General features: G+C 33.9%; 1 protein-coding gene across 1 annotated transcript in view; it reads left to right on the forward strand.

The window, feature by feature from the left end:
- The first annotated feature begins 3485 nt into the window (after positions 1–3485).
- The window catches only part of LOC146307748 (uncharacterized), a 29636-nt gene continuing 13967 nt past the window's right edge, over positions 3486–19154 (forward strand). The window contains exons 1-8 of the mRNA XM_084746829.1: positions 3486–3585; positions 3988–4236; positions 4319–4437; positions 4524–4652; positions 5276–5340; positions 5445–5501; positions 5631–5729; positions 6092–6159. Coding sequence (XP_084602955.1) covers positions 3579–3585; positions 3988–4236; positions 4319–4437; positions 4524–4652; positions 5276–5340; positions 5445–5501; positions 5631–5729; positions 6092–6159 — 793 coding nt within the window. The 5' untranslated portion in view covers positions 3486–3578. The remainder of the gene's footprint in view (positions 3586–3987; positions 4237–4318; positions 4438–4523; positions 4653–5275; positions 5341–5444; positions 5502–5630; positions 5730–6091; positions 6160–19154) is intronic.

Raw genomic sequence — 19154 nt, forward strand, 5'->3', positions numbered from 1 at the left:
GTTAAGAGTTGAGAGGATCATAAGTAGCTAAATTCCTTAAAAATCCAAAATGTGACCCGGAATACGATGTCAGATATAAACGGGCGTTTAAGTTAAAACTAAAACTATAAAAACGTGCATCACAGGAGTTTCCAGAAAAGTAGTAACCTAGAATATTTGAGATGATGTTGTAGCTGGCTAGCTAAGAGCTAATGTAACTGTTATTGGCGTTTGCAGTAGAGCTAACGCTGTTAACTACACTGCTTGGCCAAAAAAAAAGTCACCGGCTGGATTTGACTGAGCATATAGGTAAGAGTCTTCCATTGGATAAATACTGGTGAATATTATGTGATTAATACACTGACCAGGCATAACATTACGACCACTGACAGGTGAAGTGAAGAACACTGATTATCTCCATCATGGCACCTGTTAGTGGGTGGGATACGTTAGGCAACAAGTGAACTTTTTGTCCTCAAAGTTGATGTGTTAGAAGCAGGAAAAATGGGCAAGCGTAAGGATTTGAGCGAGTTTGACAAGGGCCAGATTGTGATGGCTAGACGACTGGGTCAGAGCATCTCCAAAACTGCAGCTCTTGTGGGTTGTTCCCGGGCCGCAGTGGTTAGTATCTATCAAAAGTGGTCCAGGGAAGGAGCAGTGGTGAACCGGCGAGAGGGTCATGGGCGGCCGAGGCTCATCGATGCACGTGGGGAGCGAAAGCTGGCCCGTATGGTCCGATCCAACAGACGAGCTACTGTTGCTCAGATTGCTGAAGAGGTTAATGCTGGTTCTGATAGAAAGGTGTCAGAATACACAGTGCATCGCAGTTTGTTGCGTATGGGGCTGCACAGGCGCAGACCAGTCAGGGTGTCCATGTTGACCCCTGTGCACCGCCAAAAGCGCCAACAGTGGGCTCGTGAGCATCAGAACTGGACCACGGAGCAATGGAAGAAGGTGGCCTGGTCTAATGAATCACGTTTTCTTTTACATCACGTGGATGGCCGGGTGTGTGTGCGTCGCTTACCTAGGGAACACATGGCACCAGGATGCACTATGGGAAGAAGACAAGTTGATGGAGACAGTGTGATGCTTTGGGCAATGTTCTGCTGGGAAACCTTGGGTCCTGTCATCCATGTGGATGTTACTTTGACAGGTACCACCTACCTAAGCATTGCTGCGGACCACGTACACTCTTTCATGGAAACAGTGTTCCCTGATGGCTGTGGCTTCTTTCAGCAGGATGATGCGCCGTGCCACAAAGCAAAAATGGTTCAGGAATGGTTTGAGGAGCACAACAGCGAGTTTGAGGTGCTGACTTTGCCTCCAAATTCCCCAGATCTCAATCCAATCGAGCGTCTGTGGGATGTGCTGGACAAACAAGTCCGATCCATGAAGGACCCACCTCGCAACTTACAGGACTTAAAGGATCTGCTGCTGACATCTTGGTGCCGGATACCACAGCACACCTTCAGGAGTCTAGTGGAGTCCATGCCTCGACAGGTCAAGGCTGTTTTGGCCGCAAAAGGGGGACCAACACAGTATTAGGCAGGTGTTCATAATGTTATCAATCAATCAATCAAACTGTATTTATATAGCATTTTTCATGCAATCAAAACTAAGATTCAAATCAAAGATAACTCCAAGGTTTTTCACTTGTTGACAGGGTTTTAGTGTCATTTCTTGCAGTTTTGCGTTAAGTTTCTCTCTCTGAGCTTGAATAATTAAGACCTCCGTTTTATCCTGGTTGAGTTGAGGAAAGTTTTCTGCCATCCAGGACTTGATGTGCATCATCATCATAACTATGGAAACTGATGCCGTGCCTCCTGATGACGTTTCCAAGTGGCAGCATGTAAAGATTAAAAAGTGTCTGACCTAAAACGCCACAATCAGGTCATTAACAATCCTGACCAGTGCCGTCTCTGTGCTGTGATTGGCTCGACAGCCAGACTGGTATTTTTCAAAAATATTGTGGGAGACCATATAATCATTTAACTGATTAAAAACAAGCTTCTCTAATTTTTTACAAAAACAAAGGAGTGATAATCAAAAGAAGTGTAGTGTGTTTAAAAGCCCTGCCCCTGGAGGAGGAGAAGGGGTAGATGATTTCGCCAGTTAACCACCATGTTTTCCGTGACGGTGAACCACCGTCCACTGTGCGGACCGTCCCACGGTGGAGCACAGCAGGGTCTTGCGTTTGGCTCCAGTCTGAGCCCACTGGTCTTCAGTCAGGTGCTGGGCCGTGTTAGTCCAGTTCTCCCCCAGCAGCATCGCCTTTAGCCGCTGCGGTGCTGTGACACTGTTAGCATGGTGTCAAAGAGCCGCTCGTCCTCAGTGTTATGCCTGATCAGTGTATGTTTCAGCTGGAAACAAGTTATTTAACCCCAACTGATTCAGAGAGTAGCTTCTCATTTATTTATCAACCGTGTCTAAAGACACATCCTTACTCTGTTTCAGAGGGGTCAAATTATTGGTCTGCATCTAGGACAGAAAACAAGTAAGGAAACTGCTAAAACTACTAAAATTGGGTTAAGAACTGTCCAACGCTTTATTAAGACCTGGAAGGATAGAGGTCAACCATCATCTTTGAGGAGGAAATGTGGTCAGAAAAAAATCTTGAATGATCATGATCGGAGTTCACTTAAACGTTTGGTGAAATCAAATCGTCAAAAAACAACATTACAAGTCACTACTATGTAGGGCTGGGCAATATAATGATATTCTATTGTATTGTGATGTGACACTAGATATCGTGATAGATTTTGGATATCGTTATCGTGATATGTCAGAAGTGTTGTCTTCTCCTGGTTTTAAAGGCTGTGTTACAGTTAAGTGGTGTCATTTTGAGAATTTATCAGACTGTTCCAGCTGATCTCATGTTTGCCTTTACTCACTTAGGCATCATAGCCACATTACTGATGATTATTAATTAATATAATACAACAAACCCTCAGCCACTTCTACCCTTTGTAGTACACAACATATCATCAGTCACAACTTACACAATCAATAATTATCGATGTTGACTGATATGAAACTTCACTGTCATGATAGGTTTTTTGACTATATCATGCAGGCCTACTACTATGTTTAATAGTAAAAGTAAGAGCATTTCCATGTGCACAATGTGAAGAGAACTCTCTGGATTGGGACTAAACAGCTGTGTGGCCTTAAGAAAACCATTTATCAGTGAGGCTGATCGGAGAAAAAGGCTTCAACTTGCCAGGGAGCATAAAGACTGGACTCTGGAGCAAAAAGAGCGAAAAATTAATGCAAGAAATAAATGTTGTGACATTGCAGAAACGTATCCAAACATTGCCATGGCAAATAATCAAAGATAAAGGCAGTCCAACGAAATATTAGAGTACGTGACTTGTTTTTTTGGCCAGGCAGTATATATAGAATATGTTGATAACAGACTGAGCTAAAGTATGTTTACCTATAGTTTTATTTCCACCATATGCATTATGGCATAATTTAGGGGTGGGTCACAGTAACTAATGAGAAGTACTGTTATACATTTCACTTGTCTAAACTACACTACATCTCACAAGTTACGTTAACTAGTTATGTTGTAGGTTGGGACTTTAGATGCAAAACATATGATCAGTAAGTATGTTTTTATAGATTAAACTACTAAAGAATGTGTCAGGTAGTTACAACCTTAAAATTTAAATAATGTTGAAATTACTAATCTGTGGTTACATTTATTTTGTCAAATGTGCTAAACCTCAGTCATATGGGAGTGCATTTTTTTTTTTTTTACTTTGCAAGTAATTCTGGGTTTCTGAATTTCCTTCTCATGCTCTTACTTTTATAGTGAAATTGGTATTAATAACCTTAAAAAGTCCTAAATTTAACTTCTTAAAACCTGCAGAAACCCTGCACTAGGCATACTAGAGTCAGAGTATTTTCTCCACCACTGCTGTTTGCTTTGTGATGATTAGCTGGAGAACATATTTCATTACTTTATTAAATTTATTTAAATCTTCGTCATTGCTTTCATTGCAGCTACACTTAAGGTAACGGCTTTGCCTGTGGAAATGTCCAGTCCTGTCCACACAGTGTTAGTCACTGCTCTAGTAGCAGCAGCCAGCTTCATCCCTGTTTATGCCTTGGAGTCCTGCCAGAGTGCAGACCGTGACTGCCACGGTCACCATGAAACGGCATCAGACACGTTCAGATCCAGGTGGAACACGAGTGTTTCAAACCTCATACTGGACCTGAACCAGTTCAGCGTGTCCTGCAAGAAACTCATAGGTAAAACTGATTCTTCCAGGTCAGTATATTTTAATAGAGATCAACACAGTGAAAGCTGACCACCAGTCTGTCCTCTCTGCAGAAGCATTCCCAGTCGATGAGGTTGATGGCAACTTTGTTCGCACCGTGAAGAACTGCCTCTTCTCCAGATCCTTTCCAACCCCGCTGAAAGGCCCATTAAGACTGGCAGCAGTGTCCAAGGTGGTGTTTGTAATATCACTGTCAGCATCACATACAGTTTATTTAATAACAGAGGAATCAATTTACATTTCAACTTGTCCCTGCAGGACGTCATTGAAGGGATCTTGGATGTAGACGTGGCTGCAACACACACTGATGAGTTCCTGCATTACGCCAGTGGTGGAAGACTGTTTCCAGGATCTGTACCACTCGCACACAGATATGGAGGTCATCAGGTAGAGTTTGCTCCAAATTCTTTAGGTATTTCAGCTTGAATTAAATGAATACAAACTTGATACGAACAAAACATTTTGTCCAAATTACCAACAGTGGTCAGACTTGACTGTTTTATAAGAAGTTATTCAAAAACAGATGTGTGAAAAAGAGGTACTTTACAATTCAAAAACATGTTTTCAAATATATTAAATATATAAAACGTATAATTTACTTATAAAAACAGTTGTACACTGTTTCAATCGTATGTCCACAGCTTAAAGTGTAGCTTGCAGGTTCATTTTTTTGCAGGATTTACAGTTTATGCATCATGAACATGAAAGGTTAATGTCTGGTTTTATTAGTTTAACTAAACATAAAGGCAGAAATTAAGCCAGAGTAGCACCTTTAATAATCGTTTTCCTCTAGATACCTGAATTCTTTAACAGGTTCTTTTAATCAAATCACGGAAGATTTTCTGTTTGACCAGTCACATGAACAGTTTAATCTCAACAGATAACTGACGACTTAACAAACCAAGTAATTAACAAAGTCAAGGGAACTTGGAAATCTCTGGAAATTTTCTTTAAAATAATAAATACCTGTGTACAGACATGAAAATGATGAGTATCTTCCTTTCTGTCAGTTTGGATACTGGGCAGGTCAGCTGGGCGATGGTAGAGCACATTCCCTCGGTCAATACACCAACAGGTAAGAAGATTTTTGAGTTACATTCCTTTTATTTTTAAAGCACAGAATATGTAAGGTGTATCATCAGATTAAAACTTTGATTTATTTTCCTTATTTCCTTACAGGAAAGGAGAAGTATGGGAATTGCAGCTTAAAGGCTCAGGGAAAACACCTTATTCAAGGTATGATTTTTATTTTTCTGGCATACCCCTTTTTCTTCCTTTTGATCATATTTTTACTCTGCCACATTCAGCAACATTACACAGTGGTCATAGCAAATGGCAGCACGATGCAACAATCTCTTAACACAGGTCAGGAGACGGTCGAGCTGTGATCCACTCATCTGTGAGGGAGTTCCTGTGCAGTGAAGCCATGTATTTCCTGGGTGTTCCAACCAGCAGGGCTGCCAGGTGAGACGTACGGTGATGAATGAAAAGCAGCAAACAGGGTTAACATGAATGTAACCAGTGAATGTTGTGTTGCAAGTTAGACTGTGTGAGTCCTTTTGCAACTTTTTGGTTTACTGTTCTACACAACTGTCTCACTTAATGGATGTGCAAAGTGTTTCTTTGTTCTAGAACTTGTTAAATGAAATGTATTGACGGTTTTGAAATTATTATTTGGCATCAAGATGATAAACAAGAATGAACTATCAGCTTAAAAAATGTATTTAGGAGGGTGATTTATTTGTTTGACACCTATGAAAAGGTAGAAAAGTCTGGAAGAAATTTGTTCTCCTCACCTTCTGATCTATTGATCCGCTTTGTTTTAGTGTAATTATAAGTGACGAGCCGGTGTTGAGGGATCAGTTCTACAACGGCAATGTGAAGACGGAGAGAGGTACAGAGAACAACTTAGACTTCATTCATATAACTTGAGTAATATGTTTTATTTGAGCATTTTTACATATTTTTGTTTGTTTGTTTTAGGGATGCACGATATATCGGCATTAATATCGGTACTGGCCAATATTTGTCATTTTTTAACATATCGGCATTGGTCCGATGAGTAAAACTGGGCCGATATTATCAACCGATGTTTATATCTGCATGTATGTATGTATTTATATATGTTCATATGTATGTATGTATGCTCTATGTATGTATGCTCGTATGTATGTTCATATGTATGCATGTATGGCCGTATGTATGTATGGTCGTATGTATGTATGGTCGTATGTATGTATGGATGGTCATATGTATGTATGGTCGTATGTATGGTCATATCTATGTATGGTCATATGTATGTATGTATGTATGTATGTATGTATGTATGGTCATATGTATGTATGTATGTATGCTTATATGTATGTATGGTCATATGTATGTATGGTCATATGTATGTATGGTCGTATGTATGTATGTATGTATGGTCGTATGTATGTATGTATGTATGTATGGTCATATGTATGTATGTATGTATGTATGGTCATATGTATGTATGGTCATATGTATGTATGGTCATATGTATGTATGTATGGTCGTATGTATGTATGGTCATATGTATGTATTATCATATGTATGTATGTATGGTCATATGTACGTATGTATGTATGCATGGTCATATGTATGGTCATATGTATGTATGGTCATGTATGTATGTATGTATGTATGGTCATATGTATGTATGCATGTATGGTCATATGTATGTATGCTTATATGTATGTATGTATGTATGTATGGTCATATGTATGTATGTATGGTCATACGTATGGTCATATGTATGTATGTATGTATGTATGGTCATATGTATGTATGGATGGTCATATGTATGTATGGTCGTATGTATGTATGTATGGTCATATGTATCTATGTATGGTCGTATGTATCTATGCTTATATGTATGTATGGTCATATGTATGTATGTATGGTCATATGTATCTATGCTTATATGTATCTATGGTCGTATGTATGTATGGTCATATGTATGTATGGTCGTATGTATGGTCATATGTATGTATGGTCATATGTATGTATGTATGTATGTATGTATGTATGGTCGTATGTATGGTCATATGTATGTATGTATGTATTTATGTATGGTCATATGTATGTATGTATGTATGTATGGTCATATGTACGTATGTATGTATGTATGGTCATATTTATGTATGTATGTATAGTCATATTTATGTATGTATGGTCATATGTATGTATAGTCGTATGTATAGTCGTATGTATGTATGGTCATATGTATGTATGGTTGTATGTATGGATGGTCATATGTATGTATGGTCGTATGTATGGTCATATGTATGTATGGTCATAGGTATGGTCATATGTATGTATGGTCGTATGTATGGTCATATGTATGTATGTATGTATGTATGGTCATATGTATGTATGTATGTATGGTCGTATGGATGGTTGTATGTATGTATGTATGGGCATATGTATGGATGGTCATATGTATGTATGGTCGTATGTATGTATGCATGTACGGTCGTATGTATGTATGGTCATATGTATGTATGTATGGTCATGTATGTATGTATGGTCATATGTATGTATGTATGTATGGTCGTATGGATGGTCATATGTATGTACGTATGTATGGATGGTCATATGTATGTATGGTCGTATGTATGTATGCATGTATGGTCGTATGTATGTATGGTCATATGTATGGTCATATGTATGGTCATGTGTATGTATGGTCGTATGTATGGTCATATGTATGGTCATGTATATATGTATGGTCATGTATGTATGTATGGTCATATGTTTGTATATATGTATGGTCGTATGTATGGTCATATGTATGGTCATATGTATGTATGGTCGTATGTATGGTCATATGTATGTATGGTCGTATTTATGTATGTATGTATGGTCGTATGTATGGTCGTATGTATGTATGTATGGTCATATGTATGTATGGATGGTCATATGTATGGTCATATGTATGTATGGTCATATGTATGGTCATATGTATGTATGTATGTATGTATGGTCATATCTATGTATGTATGTATGTATGTATGTATGGTCATATGTATGTATGAATGTATGTATGTATGTATGGTCATATTTATGTATGAATGTATGGTCGTATGGATAGTCATATGTATGTATGTATGTATGGATGGTCATATGTATGTATGGTCGTATGTATGTATGCATGTATGGTCGTATGTATGTATGGTCATATGTATGGTCATATGTATGGTCATGTGTATGTATGGTCGTATGTATGGTCATATGTATGGTCATGTATATATGTATGGTCATATGTTTGTATATATGTATGGTCGTATGTATGGTCATATGTATGGTCATATGTATGTATGGTCGTATGTATGGTCATATGTATGTATGGTCGTATTTATGTATGTATGTATGGTCGTATGTATGGTCGTATGTATGTATGGTCGTATGTATGGTCATATGTATGTATGTATGTATGGTCATATTTATGTATGAATGTATGTATGTATGTATGGTCATATTTATGTATGTATGTATGATCATGTTTATGTATGTATGGTCATATGTATGGTCATATGTATGTATGGTCATATGTATGTATGGTCGTATGTATGGTCATGTATGTCTGTATGTATGTTCGTATGTATGTATGTATGGTCGTATGTATGTATGGATGGTCATATGTATGGTCATATGTATGTATGGTCATATGTATGGTCATATGTATGTATGGTCATATGTATGGTCATGTATGTATGTATGGTCATATGTATGTATGTATGTATGTATGTATGGTCATATGTATGTATGAATGTATGTATGTATGTATGGTCATATTTATGTATGAATGTATGTATGTATGGTCATATTTATGTATGTATGTATGTATGATCATATTTATGTATGTATGGTCATATGTATGGTCATATGTATGTATGGTCATATGTATGTATGGTCGTATGTATGGTCATGTATGTATGTATATATGTATGTATGGTCATATTTATGTATGAATGTATGTATGTATGTATGGTCATATTTATGTATGTATGTATGTATGATCATATTTATGTATGTATGGTCATATGTATGGTCATATGTATGTATGGTCATATGTATGTATGGTCGTATGTATGGTCATGTATGTATGTATATATGTATGTATGGTCATATGTATGTATGTATGTATGTATGGTCGTGTGTATGTATGGTCATATGTATGGTCGTGTGTATGTATGGTCATATGTATGTATGTATGTATGGTCATACGTATGGTCATATGTATGTATGGTCATATGTATGTATGGTCGTATGTATGTATGCATGGTCATATTTATGTATGTATGGTCATATGTATGGTCATATGTATGTATGGTCATATGTATGGTCATATGTATGTGTGGTCATATGTATGGTCATATGTATGTATGGTCATGTATGTATGTATGTATGGTCATATGTATGTATGTATGTATGTATGGTCATATGTATCTATGGTCATATGTATGTATGATCCTATATATGTATGGTCATGTATGTATGTATGTATGTATATATGGTCATATGTATGTATGTATGTATGTATGGTCATATGTATGTATGTATGTATGGTCATATGTACGTATGTATGTATGGTCATATTTATGTATGTATGTATGTATGGTCATATGTATGGTCATGTGTATGTATACTCGTATGAATGGTCATATGTATGGATGGTCATATGTATGTATGGATGGTCATATGTATGTATGGTCATATTTATGTATGTATGGTCATATGTATGGTCATATGCATGTATGGTCGTATGTATGGTCATGTGTATGTATGGTCGTATGTATGTATGGTCATATGTATGTATGGTCATATGTATGTATGGATGGTCATATGTATGTATGGTCGTATGGATGGTCATATGTATGTATGGTCGTATGTATGTATGTATGGTCATACGTATGTATAGTCATATGTATGGTCATATGTATGTATGGTCGTATGTATGGTTATGTATGTATGTATGTATGGTCATATGTACGTATGTATGTATGTATGGTCATACGTATGGTCATATGTATGTATGGTCATATGTATGCTCATATGTATGTATGGTCGTATGTATGGTCATATGTATGTATGTATGTATGGTCGTATGGTCATACGTATGTATGTATGTATGGTCATATGTATGCTCATATGTATGTATGTATGGTCGTATGGTCATACGTATGTATGTATGTATGGTCATATGTATGCTCATATGTATGTATGGTCATATGTATGCTCATATGTATGTATGGTCGTATGTATGGTCATGTATGTATGTATGGTCATATGTATGTATGTATGTAGGGTCGTATGTATGGTCATATGTATGGTCATATTTATGTATGTATGGTCATATGTATGGTCATATGTATGTATGTATGGTCATATGTATGTATGAATGTATGTATGTATGGTCATATGTACGTATGAATGTATGTATGTATGGTCATATTTATGTATGTATGTATGGTCATATGTATGTATGGTTGTATGTATGTATGAATGGTCATATGTATGTATGTATGTATGTATTGTCATATTTATGTATGTATGGTCATATGTATGTATGTATGGTCATATGTATGTATGAATGTATGTATGTATGGTCATATTTATGTATGTATGTATGTATGTATGGTCATATGTATGTATGTATGTATGTATGTATGTATGGTCATATGTATGTATGTATGGTCATACGTATGGTCAAATGTATGTATGTATGGTCATACGTATGGTCATATGTATGTATGGTCATATTTATGTATGTATGGTCATATTTATGTAGGTATGGTCATATGTATGTATGGTCATATGTATGGTCATATGTATGCATGTATGTATGGTCATATGTATGTATGGTCATATGTATGTATGTATGTATGTATGGTCATATGTATGTATATATGGTCATACGTATGGTCATATGTATGTATGTATGGTCATGTATGTATGTATGTATGGTCATATGTATGTATGAATGTATGTATGTATGGTCATACGTATGGTCATATGTATGTATGGTCATATGTATGTATGAATGTATGTATGTATGGTCATATTTATGTATGTATGTATGGTCATATTTATGTATGTATGGTCATACGTATGGTCATATGTATGTATGTATGGTCATATGTATGGTCATGTATGTATGTATGGTCATATGTATATATGAATGTATGTATGTATGTATGGTCATACGTATGGTCATATGTATGTATGAATGTATGTATGTATGTATGTATGGTCATATTTATGTATGTATGTATGGTCATATTTATGTATGTATGGTCATATGTATGTATGGTCATATGTATGGTCATACGTATGGTCATATGTATGTATGGTCATATGTATGTATGTATGTATGTATGGTCATATGTATGTATGTATGGTCATACGTATGGTCATATGTATGTATGTATGGTCATATGTATGGTCATGTATGTATGTATGGTCATATGTATGTATGAATGTATGTATGTATGTATGGTCATACGTATGGTCATATGTATGTATGAATGTATGTATGTATGGTCATATTTATGTATGTATGGTCATATGTATGGTCATATGTATGTATGAATGTATGTATGTATGTATGGTCATATGTATGTATGAATGTATGTATGGTCATATGTATGTATGGTCATATGTATGTATGTATGTATGTATGGTCATATTTATGTATGTATGGTCATATATATGGTCATATGTATGTATGTATGTATGGTCATATGTATGTATGAATATATGTATGTATGGTCATATTTATGTATGTATGTATGGTCATATTTATGTATGTATGGTCATATGTATGTATGGTCATATGTATGGTCATATGTATGTATGGGCATATGTATGTATGTATGTATGCTCATATGTATGTATGCTCATATGTATGTATGGTCATATGTATGTATGTATGTATGTATGGTCATATGTATGTATGTATGGTCATACGTATGGTCAAATGTATGTATGTATGGTCATACGTATGGTCATATGTATGTATGGTCATATTTATGTATGTATGTATGGTCATATTTATATATGTATGGTCATATGTATGTATGTATGTATGGTCATATGTATGTATGGTCATATGTATGTATGTATGTATGTATGTATGGTCATACGTATGGTCATATGTATGTATGTATGGTCATGTATGTATGTATGGTCATATGTATGTATGAATGTATGTATGTATGTATGGTCATACGTATGGTCATATGTATGTATGAATGTATGTATGTATGTATGGTCATATTTATGTATGTATGTATGGTCATATTTATGTATGTATGGTCATACGTATGGTCATATGTATGTATGTATGGTCATATGTATGGTCATGTATGTATGTATGTATGGTCATATGTATGTATGAATATATGTATGTATGTATGGTCATACGTATGGTCATATGTATGTATGAATGTATGTATGTATGTATGTATGGTCATATTTATGTATGTATGGTCATATTTATGTATGTATGGTCATATGTATGTATGGGCATATGTATGTATGTATGTATGTATGGTCATATTTATGTATGTATGGTCATATGTATGTATGTATGGTCATATGTATGTATGAATGTATGTATGGTCATATGTATGTATGAATGTATGTATGTATGGTCATATTTATGTATGTATGTATGTATGGTCATATTTATGTATGTATGGTCATATGTATGTATGGTCATATGTATGTATGGTCATATGTATGTATGTATGTATGTATGGTCATATGTATGTATGGTCATATGTATGTATGAATGTATGTATGGTCATATGTATGTATGAATGTATGTATGTATGGTCATATTTATGTATGTATGGTCATATGTATGTTTGGGCGTATGTATGTATGTATGTATGGTCATATGTATGTATGTATGGTCATACGTATGGTCATATGTATGTATGTATGGTCATACGTGTGGTCATATGTATGTATGTATGTATGTACGTATGGTCATATGTATGTATGGTCATATGTATGTATGGATGGTCATATGTATGTATGGTCGTATGTATGTATGGTCATATTTATGTATGTATGTATGGTCATATTTATGTATGTATGGTCATATGTATGTATGGTCATATGTATGGTCATATGTATGCATGTATGTATGGTCATATGTATGTATGGTCATATGTATGTATGTATGTATGGTCATATGTATGTATATATGGTCATACGTATGGTCATATGTATGTATGTATGGTCATGTATGTATGTATGTATGGTCATATGTATGTATGAATGTATGTATGTATGGTCATACGTATGGTCATATGTATGTATGGTCATATGTATGTATGAATGTATGTATGTATGTATGGTCATATTTATGTATGTATGTATGGTCATATTTATGTATGTATGGTCATACGTATGGTCATATGTATGTATGTATGGTCATATGTATGGTCATGTATGTATGTATGGTCATATGTATATATGAATGTATGTATGTATGTATGGTCATACGTATGGTCATATGTATGTATGAATGTATGTATGTATGTATGTATGTATGGTCATATTTATGTATGTATGTATGGTCATATTTATGTATGTATGGTCATATGTATGTATGGTCATATGTATGGTCATACGTATGGTCATATGTATGTATGGTCATATGTATGTATGTATGTATGTATGGTCATATGTATGTATGTATGGTCATACGTATGGTCATATGTATGTATGTATGGTCATATGTATGGTCATATGTATGTATGAATGTATGTATGTATATATGGTCATACGTATGGTCATATGTATGTATGAATGTATGTATGTATGGTCATATTTATGTATGTATGGTCATATGTATGGTCATATGTATGTATGAATGTATGTATGTATGTATGGTCATATGTATGTATGAATGTATGTATGGTCATATGTATGTATGGTCATATGTATGTATGTATGTATGTATGGTCATATTTATGTATGTATGGTCATATATATGGTCATATGTATGTATGTATGTATGGTCATATGTATGTATGAATATATGTATGTATGGTCATATTTATGTATGTATGTATGGTCATATTTATGTATGTATGGTCATATGTATGTATGGTCATATGTATGGTCATATGTATGTATGGGCATATGTATGTATGTATGTATGCTCATATGTATGTATGGTCATATGTATGTATGTATGTATGTATGGTCATATGTATGTATGTATGGTCATACGTATGGTCAAATGTATGTATGTATGGTCATACGTATGGTCATATGTATGTATGGTCATATTTATGTATGTATGTATGGTCATATTTATATATGTATGGTCATATGTATGTATGGTCATATGTATGTATGTATGTATGTATGGTCATATGTATGTATGGTCATATGTATGTATGTATGTATGTATGTATGGTCATACGTATGGTCATATGTATGTATGTATGGTCATGTATGTATGTATGGTCATATGTATGTATGAATGTATGTATGTATGTATGGTCATACGTATGGTCATATGTATGTATGAATGTATGTATGTATGTATGGTCATATTTATGTATGTATGTATGGTCATATTTATGTATGTATGGTCATACGTATGGTCATATGTATGTATGTATGGTCATATGTATGGTCATGTATGTATGTATGTATGGTCATATGTATGTATGAATATATGTATGTATGTATGGTCATACGTATGGTCATATGTATGTATGAATGTATGTATGTATGTATGTATGGTCATATTTATGTATGTATGGTCATATTTATGTATGTATGGTCATATGTATGTATGGTCATATGTATGTATGGGCATATGTATGTATGTATGTATGTATGTATGGTCATATGTATGTATGAATGTATGTATGTATGGTCATATTTATGTATGTATGGTCATATGTATGTATGTATGGTCATATGTATGTATGAATGTATGTATGTATGTATGGTCATATGTATGTATGAATGTATGTATGTATGGTCATATTTATGTATGTATGTATGTATGGTCATATTTATGTATGTATGGTCATATGTATGTATGGTCATATGTATGTATGGTCATATGTATGTATGTATGTATGGTCATATGTATGTATGGTCATATGTATGTATGAATGTATGTATGGTCATATGTATGTATGAATGTATGTATGTATGGTCATATTTATGTATGTATGGTCATATGTATGTTTGGGCGTATGTATGTATGTATGTATGGTCATATGTATGTATGTATGGTCATACGTATGGTCATATGTATGTATGTATGGTCATACGTGTGGTCATATGTATGTATGTATGTATGTACGTATGGTCATATGTATGTATGGTCATATGTATGTATGGATGGTCATATGTATGTATGGTCGTATGTATGTATGGTCATATGTATGTATGTATGTATGTATGTATGTATGTTCATATGTATGTATGTATGTATGGTCATATGTATGTATGTATGTATGGATGGTCATGTGTATGTATGTATGTTCAGATGTATGTATGTATGGTCGTATGTATGGTCATATGTATATATGTATGTGTATGTATGGTCATATGTATGGTCATATGTTTGCATGTATGTATGTATGTATGTATGCATGTATGGTCATATGTATGTATGAATGTATGTATGTATGGTCATATGTATGTATGAATGTATGTATGTATGGTCATATTTATGTATGTATGTATGGTCATATTTATGTATGTATGGTCATATGTATGTATGGTCATATGTATGTATGGTCATATGTATGTATGTATGGTCATATGTATGTATGGTCATATGTATGTATGTATGTATGGTCATATGTATGTATGTATGTATGGTCATATGTATGTATGTATGGTCATCTGTATGTATGGTCATATGTATGGTCATATGTATGTATGGTCATATGTATGTATGTATGTATGTATGGTCATATTTATGTATGTATGGTCATATGTATGTATGGTCATATGTATGTATGGTCATATGTATGTATGTATGTATGGTCATATGTATGTATGTATGGTCATATGTATGGTCATATGTATGTATGGTCATATGTATGTATGTATGTATGTATGGTCATATTTATGTATGTATGGTCATATGTATGTATGTATGTATGGTCATATGTATGTATGAATGTATGGTCATATTTATGTATGTATGGTCATATTTATGTATGTATGGTCATATGTATGTATGGTCATATGTATGTATGTATGTATGTATGGTCATATGTATGTATGTATGTATGTATGTATGGTCATATGTATGTATGGTCATATGTATGTATGAATGTATGTATGTATGTATGGTCATATGTATGTATGAATGTATGTATGTATGGTCATATTTATGTATGTATGTATGGTCATATTTATGTATGTATGGTCATATGTATGTTTGGGCATATGTATGTATGTATGGTCATATGTATGTATGTATGGTCATACGTATGGTCATATGTATGTATGTATGTATGGTCATACGTGTGGTCATATGTATGTATGTATGTATGTATGTAAGTATGGTCGCATGTATGGTCATATGTATGTATGTATGGTCATATGTATGTATGGATGGTCGTATGTATGTATGGTCATATGTATGTATGTATGTATGGTCATATGTATGTATGTATGTATGTATGCTCATACGCATGTATGTATGTGTATGTATGGTCGTATGTATGTATGTACGTATGGTCATGTGTATGTATGTATGTTCAGATGTATATATGTATGTGTATGTATGGTCATATGTATGGTCATATGTATGCATGTATGTATGTATGTATGCATGTATGGTCATATGTATGTATGAATGTATGTATGTATGTATGGTCATATGTATGTATGAATGTATGTATGTATGGTCATATTTATGTATGTATGTATGTATGGTCATATTTATGTATGTATGGTCATATTTATGTATGTATGGTCATATGTATGTATGGTCATATGTATGTATGGTCATATGTATGTATGTATGGTCATATGTATGTATGGTCATATGTATGTATGTATGTATGTATGTATGGTCATATGTATGTATGTATGTATGGTCATATGTATGTATGTATGGTCATATGTATGGTCATATGTATGGTCATATGTATGTATGGTCATATGTATGTATGGTCATATTTATGTATGTATGGTCATATTTATGTATGTATGGTCATATGTATGTATGTATGTTCATATGTATGTATGGTCATATGTATGTATGTATGTATGGTCATATGCATGTATGTATGTATGTATGTATGTATGGTCATATGTATGTATGGTCATATGTATGGTCATATGTATGTATGGTCATATGTATGTATGTATGTATGTATGGTCATATTTATGTATGTATGGTCATATGTATGTATGAATGTATGCATGTATGTATGATCATATGTACGTATGAATGTATGGTCATATTTATGTATGTATGGTCATATTTCTGTATGTATGGTCATATGTATGTATGGTCATATGTATGTATGGTCATGTATGGTCATATGTATGGTCGTATGTATGTATGTATGTTCGTATGTATGGTCATATGTATGTATGTATGTATGCATGTATGGTCATATGTATGCATGTATGTATGTATGCTCATATTTATGTATGCTCATATGTATGTATGTATGTATGTATGCTCATTATGTATGTATGTATGCTCATATGTATGTATGTATGTATGCTCATGTGTGTGTGTGTATGTATGTATGTATGTATGTATGTATACTCATATATATGTATGTATGTATTTATGTATGTATGGTCATATGTATGTATGCATGTGTGGTCATATGTATGTATGTATGTATGCTCATATATATGTATGTATGTATGATCATATGTATGTATGGCAGGGCTGGTTAATCTGTCTGATTTCCCGATTCGATTACGATTATTGTAAGAAATTTTGTTCTTCTGAGGCACTATCCTTACTTCTGTTGTTCGTCTGCACAATAAATGTTCAAAAAGTTATATTATATCTTTGCTTTTTTTGTTGTTCTTGTTTTTTAAATCCATGATCCATATATACATACATACATATGACCATACATACATATGACCATACATACATACTTCCATACATATGACCATACATACATACATATGAGTATACATACATACATACATACATACATACATACATACATACATACATATATATGAGCATACATCCATACTTACATATATATGACCATACATACATACTTACATACATATGACCATACATACATATGACCATACATACATACATACATACATACATACATACATACGTACACACATACATATGACCATACGTACATACATGCATACATACATACATACATACATGCATACATACATATGAACATTCTCACATACATACATATGACCATACAAACATATGACCATACATACATACATACATACATACATACATACATACATATGACCATACATACATACATACATACATACATACATACATACATATATACATATGACCATACGTACATACATATGACCATACATACATACATACATACATACATACATACATAAATATGACCATACATACATACATACATACATACATATGACCATACATACATACATACATACATACATACATACATACATACATACATACATACATACATACATATGAGCATACACACATACATACATACATACATACATACATACTTACATACATATGACCATACATACATACATATGACTATACATACATACATACATACATGCAAACATATAACATGACCATACATACATACATACATACATATGACCATACATACATACATACAT

This window comes from Lutjanus erythropterus, chromosome 21, assembly GCF_056507025.1.
Source record: "Lutjanus erythropterus isolate fLutEry1 chromosome 21, fLutEry1.hap2, whole genome shotgun sequence".
NCBI lineage: Eukaryota > Metazoa > Chordata > Actinopteri > Lutjaniformes > Lutjanidae > Lutjanus > Lutjanus erythropterus.